The sequence below is a fragment of the Galleria mellonella genome, unplaced genomic scaffold, assembly GCF_026898425.1.
Source record: "Galleria mellonella isolate WM207_F2 unplaced genomic scaffold, CSIRO_AGI_GalMel_v1 utg57, whole genome shotgun sequence".
Classification (NCBI taxonomy): domain Eukaryota; kingdom Metazoa; phylum Arthropoda; class Insecta; order Lepidoptera; family Pyralidae; genus Galleria; species Galleria mellonella.
Genome location: NW_026442119.1, coordinates 366,510 through 373,377, shown reverse-complemented (window position 1 = coordinate 373,377; position 6,868 = coordinate 366,510). Strand labels below are relative to the sequence as shown.

At 33.8% G+C, this 6,868-nt stretch overlaps 1 protein-coding gene across 1 annotated transcript; it reads right to left on the bottom strand.

Annotated features, from left to right (window-relative positions):
* Positions 1-465: 465 nt before the first annotated feature.
* On the bottom strand, positions 466-2,508 carry LOC113509645 (bifunctional lysine-specific demethylase and histidyl-hydroxylase NO66). The gene has a single exon (XM_026893022.3). It carries the CDS (start codon positions 2,316-2,318, stop codon positions 564-566), a length of 1,755 nt encoding a protein of 584 aa, XP_026748823.2. The 5' UTR covers positions 2,319-2,508; the 3' UTR covers positions 466-563.
* Between the last annotated feature and the right edge of the window lie 4,360 nt (positions 2,509-6,868).

Here is a 6,868-nt window from a genome sequence, read left to right as displayed (position 1 = left end):
TACATTGCAGGGGTCAGTGGATGCAGGTAGTTCAGGACCGTTCCTTATAGCAGTCTATGATGATGGGGAGGACTGTTCAACAGTGGCCAGTTAACAGCTGATATGATAAAGGTTACTAGTAACAGCTGATATGATATAGTAGTTTTTTATCATAGACTTAGTATAATGTACTTACGTTTATAGTGATTTTTTTTATACCACTGAGGTGGCAAACAAGCATACGGCCCACCTGATGGTAAGCGGTTACCGTAGCCTATGAACGCCTGCAATACCAGAGGATTGCAGGCGTTTTGCAATGCAATACGCGCTTGTTGTCGACCCTGAAGAAACCTCTTTACCCCCCTTTTGAAGAACCCCATGCTGTAGTCTCTTGGGAAAACCTCGCGCATAAGCAACTTTACTGAAGAAGGGCAAGGGGATAGTAGTAAGCAAACACTAGTTTATTTTTAGCAAAGAAAATCAAGATATTTTTAAACAAACTTTTAATTATTTGTAAAAGAAATTTTATGAGATAATGAATTCAATTGAAATTATTAATTAATCAAAAACACATGTATAGATTTTCAATCTTCAACTATTTCCAATGGGAACTCAGCCATAATTAATCCCCTTGACCACAGAGCGTCAACTACCTGCATCTTGTCTGAATCATTCGGTACATCTAGATCTTCAACTGCAACATACTGTGGATAAGATACTATTAAGTTCTCTATTGCTGGTGCCAAATCTTCCTCGATTTCAAGGTATGGCAACTCATTTCCATGATACTCCAATGAATTGTCAACATAATAATAAATTCTTATACGGTCTTCCGAGACCATTCTCAGTATATTTTTTCGTAACAGTCTTATCTTTGTATCTAGTCCTATTTCAATTCTATTATCTATCTTTCCATCTTTCATTACAACATCATTATCACTATATACAGTGACAGACTTTTCTAAATCGGTAAGAACAGGTGGTAATGCATCATGCTGGTAATTCTTGTTCATTTGATCAACTGCTTCATCTATTGGTAGATGTTTTTTGATTTTGTCAAATAGTGTTCTAATAATATCCTCAATTTCTTTTCTCCTCGGTGTATTTATGTCTGAATTAACTAGACCAAAATTGTCATAAATGTCAAATGGCAAACCCCGTCTTAGCTCAATATTTTCATTTATTGCCATTTGTAATGCTGCAGGAACCAATTTTTCTAATAAATCCGCCCAAGAATGCTTCTGGTACATACTGACAGTTACATGAAGGGAGTGTTCTCCTTCAATCGTAACTCCTTGATGAATAAAGCCTCTTGGAAAATAAAGTAAATCACCCGCTTCTAAAGTGACTTCCAAAATTGGATCCCCTATTTCATTTTGATTGAAATTCTTTGATGAAACTCTGGGTAATGTTTCTTCATCATTCCGAGGTTTATAAATACGCCAATGTTTCTTCCCTTCAGCTTGTAAGATAAAAGCTTCTATATCATCGTAATGTGGTGCAAAACCTTGACTATCAGGTGGCGTTAAATATGCATTAGCACCAACAAACGAGTTAAAGAATTCCTGGAGTGTTGCATTCAGTAAATGTAATTTAGGGATATAAGTTTGAGGATTCAATAATCTAATACTGCAACCATTTACATAGTAATCCCACACAAGGTATGGGTGAGCTCTGCCTTCTGGGTTATGTGTTTCCCGCTTCTCATTAACATAGGATGTGATATCAATATTTTTTGTGAACTGAATGTTATCTTTACGCAACATTTGATCTATGATGGGAGTGGAAATTATTTCTTTATAGTAGTTACGTTTATTTCTGCTTATATGCAGCGGCTTTTTTTCCCAAACTTGGTTAAGGAACTCTTCGGGATTGTATGGTGCTATCATCCACCCAAATGCTTTCAAACCTTCTTCTGCACTATCCGTTTGAACTGGAGTAAATTCAAAGTTACAATTATCTGAGCACACTGTATCTTCATCAGATTTCTCTTCAAAATTATTTATTTGATTTGGAGCATGAATCAAATTAGGTATTTCCTCACTTTCAGAAATACTGGTATTACGTTTGTTAGGTGAATTGTTCATTTTGTTTTCACTAATACCATTGATTAGAGCTCCAAGAGCCTTTTTCTTTTTAAGAAGTTTCTTTTTAGTATCTTTTGATTTCTTCAATGTTAGCTTAAGTTTCTTTGCTTTATTTATTAGGGTAATATTATCTAAATTATTTGTCAAAGCTTTTGGAGATTTAGCATTTTTCTGTTTCTTCTTTTTATTTTTCTGTTTCTTAGGCTTTTTATTAGTACTGTAAACTGCGAAAGCCGATACAGGCGTATCCATATCTAATATTGACTGACAAAACCAAGTACCTATTAATTTTAAAACCTACAGAACAGATAAAACAATGTATAAGTTATTTTTTATTCACGTGATGAAAGGGTAAAATAAAATAAGATCTAATCACATTAAACATTAAAACATTTGGATTAGTTAAAGGTTATCTCATTTTTCTCAACACATTTACTTGACAGCGAGTTAAGTTTAAGAATGACAATTTAAAACACAATAAAAATATTGACTGACATTTAAGTGACGGCATTAGACATAAGGACAGAGTACTATGCTACATTACATTATTCACGTGTAGTCAGAGATATAGATAAGATTAATTTATCTAACATTATGTTTTTCTTTTAATGGACAAAATAGAAATGGTAAGCTATCGGTATACGCTTACGAGACACTAATAAGGGATAATAAATAAAGCTTGTAGGTGAGAATGAAAACAGGTTAGTTGGTTGAATTAATCATAATGGTTTCTGATAATATATTTTACGGGCTTCGAAACCCTTTTACTAAGAATCCATTTCCCTATTAACATTATAATGTTTGGACAGCGACTATGCTTACTGATGGATGTGGAATGTTACAGGAGACCAATAATGTTATTTAATATTTAAATATTTTATTACGTACAATGTTACAACGATTATTTTAGTGACAAGACACAAGTCAGTTTATTTTTCTATTTAATTGAGCTGTAGGTCTATAGCCGTGTACAACCTTTTTCTTACACTCCTCCTCACGGCATAGTATCTACCTACTGTAGGAGTCCCAGCTCTTGGCGACAGTATTCATATTTAGGACGAGGCAAAGCTTTTGTAAAGATGTCCGCTATCATATTCCCTGTTCCTAGGTATGAAAGTTGCACCACATTTTGTTGCACCATATCTCTTATAAAATGTTGGCGGATATCGATATGTTTGGATTTGGCACTAATGATAGGGTTCATTGCTAACTGTTGTGCGGCTTGATTGTCGTTGTGAATAGTAATTCCTTTTTGTTTAAAGTAACCCAAATCAGTTAGAATGTTTTTCAAATGAACAGCCTCTTTTGTACATTCGCTCAAAGACATGTACTCGGCTTCCGCCGTTGAGAGTGCTACAGTCCTTTGTTTTCTTGACTCCCAACTTATGACCGCACCGTTCTTTATAAAACAATGGCCGGTATATGACCGTCTATCTAATGGACACGATGCCCAGTCGGCATCTGCGTAACCCTTTAAAATTTTATCTCCATTCTTGTGGAATGTTAATTTTAAATCTATTGTACCTTTTAAGTATCTAATTACGCGCTTTGCAGCTGCCCAGTGTTCTTTTCCATAATACGCATTGAATTGACCAAGATAGCTAACAGCATGAGCTATGTCTGGTCGCGTGGCAACTGACAGGTACATGAGGGCTCCAATCAAGTTTCTATAGGGTAAGTTCGAATCTGGATGTTCTTCTTTCTTTAATTTTAATGCTGTCTCCATAGGAGTTGCCACAGGTTTTGCATCTTGCATGGAGAATTTCTTAAGGATATCTTTAATGTATTTCTTTTGACTCATAGTAATTTTTCCTTTATCCTGTTTAAATTCTATACCTAAACAGTATTTCAACTCTCCGATGTCTTTCATTTCGAACTTTCTCTCTAGTGCTTTCTTTACTTCTTTTAAAATTTCTGAACTTGAATATGCTATAATTAAATCGTCAACATAGACTGTTATTATTATTTTATCTCCTCCTTTCTTCAATAGGTATATGCAAGGATCTGCATTACATGATTCAAAACCTATATCTTTTAATTCTGCATCTAATTTTTTATACCATTGGCGTCCGGATTGTTTTAATCCGTATAAAGCCTTTTGAAGCTTGCAAACTTTTTCTTCTTTAATATTTCTAATATCTTCTAGCATCCGTTTAGCCTTATTGAAGAATGTTAAATCATTTTGACTACTTTCGTCAACCATAATTTCCATTACATATTTTTCTAAGTAAGGAGGCATTTTCATTTGTATATTTTCTTCTAGCTCTCCATTAAGATACGCTGTAGTGACATCCATTTGATCTAATTTTAGATTATCCTCTATGGCTGAACTAATGACTGATCTAACAGAACTTAGTTTCACAACGGGGGCAAATGTTTCAGTATAATCTACACCAGGTTGCTGTGTGAATCCCCGCGCCACTAACCTAGCCTTCTTTATTTCAGTGTTATCTGCTTTCGTTTTTATTCTTAATATCATTTTGTAATCTACTTCATTGATACCTTTTTCTTTCTTTGCTATTGTCCACGTTCCGTTTTTAATGTGTGCTTTTATTTCAGCTTTAATAGCATCGTGCCAGCCTGCATCATTTTCGTCGTGTTCACCAAGGTAAGCCATTTCTGTCACGTGCATGCTCTCATCTGTATCATTTTCTACTTTGTAGTCTTTCAACCATGCTGGTCTCTTTTTATCTCTTTGTGGTCTTTCATGTTGTGACGTTCTGGGTTCTATATTACTAAGATTATCTTCTTCCTCAATTAGCGTTATCGGTTCTTCATTTGTGGTATTATCGTCATCATTTTGATCAGAAACTAATGGTTGAATTTGTTCATCTATTTGCTTCGTATCTATTTGTTCTGAATTTAATTGTATATACGACTTAATACCTTCTTCATTTTCATTTGTTTTTGTTTCTTTGTATTATAAATCTTTTAAGAATTTTACGTCTCTACTTATAACGACTCTTTTCAATTCTGAGACCCATATTCTGTAGCCTTTTGTATTTTCGGAGTAGCCGACAAAAAATCCTTTCTTGGCTCTGGGTGAAAATTTTCTTAAATTTCTTTTATTTAATACAAAAGCTTTTACTCCAAAACATCTGAAATGTCTCACTGATGGAGTGTAACCAACCCATATCTCGAAAGGTGTTTTTCCATTTGTGGCCTTGGAAGGTACTCTATTCGTTATATAATTCGCCGTGTGTATAGCTTCGGCCCAAAAACTTTCTGGTATTTTTGATTCGATTAACATGCATCGAGCTTTTTCCAAGAGAGTTCTATTTCTCCGTTCAGCTAACCCATTATGTTGGGGCGTATAAGGAGCTGATAAGCGTCGAGCTATGCCATTTTCCTTTAAGTACGTGTTGAATTCATTATTAACATATTCCTTTCCGTTATCTGTCTGCAAGATTTTTATTTTATTTCCTGTATATCTTTCCATTTCCTTTTTATATTCTATAAACTTTCCTAAAACTTCATTTTTATTTTTCAGAAAATAGACTCTGCCATATCTGCTGTATTCATCCGTAAAGGTGACGAAGTATCTGTGATCTCCGTTACTATTTACGGGCATTGGACCACACACATCTGAGTGTATTGTATGTAGTTTTTGAGGAGCTTTTGTTTCTTCAGGCCTTTCCTTAGGAAAAGGTAAATTCGTCATTTTTCCTTTTACGCAACTTTCACATTCATTTAATTTGTCATTCTCATTAAAATAAATGCCTTTTATTATATTATTTCTCATAGCTCGTTTTAAGTCATATTCATTTAAATGTCCTAGTTTTTTGTGCCATATGTCTATATCTGATTCTTCTTTATAGGCTTGATTTGCTTTTTCTTTTGTGCTTAAATTTGCATTCACATAATAAAGTTTATCTTCCTTCCTTGCTGTAATTATTGGTTTTCCATTTGGATTTTTAATAATTGCATTATTCTTTGTAAATAATACGTTAAAACCATTTTCAGTAATTCGTGCTATGGATATCAAATTAGTTGATAACTCTGGAATATATAAGGTATTGTGTAAATTTACTGTCTCATTTTTAATTTTTATCTTTACTAACCCTTTGCCTTCTATCTTTTCTGTTTTTTTCGAGGCTAACTTAAGTGTTCCATTTTCTTCTTTATTTATGTACACGAAAAGAGTTTTATCATTGCACATGTGGGATGTGCACCCACTATCAATGCACCATTTATTATCATTTTTATTTTCTATTGTATAACAAGATTCAGTGCAATATAAATTTACATTTTTATTTCTCACATTTTTGTTAAACCAACAATCACTTGTTTTGTGTCCAAATTTATGACAGTTGTCACATTGTATTCTATTTTCATTTGAATTCTTATTTTTGAATTTTTGAAATCGATAAGATTTTTGTTTACGTTTCCCTCCATAAAATGCTTCTTCTTCTTCCTCCTTTTCCAGATTTTTATTTAAACGAGCTTCACTTTCTTTTATAATTTTCGTTTTGAGTTCTTTGAGGTACGGAAGTTTATCACGAGACTCGATAGCCACTCTGAAGTTCTCGTAGGAATCTGGCAAACTGTATAGTAACATTATGCTCAGGAGGTCTTCATTGATGCTGATGTCCATGTCTTTTAATTTATCCACCAAGTCGATGAATTCATTTATATGATCTCTGGCGGATTCATCATGTTTCATTTTTTTGTGTAGTAACTTTTTTAATAATGTTGCTTTTCGTGCAGGTCCACGACTTTCGTAAGCGTTTTTAAGGGTCTCCCATACGTCTTTTGCTGTTTTGCATGATTTTACTAATTTAAGTTGGGACGGCGAAATTATT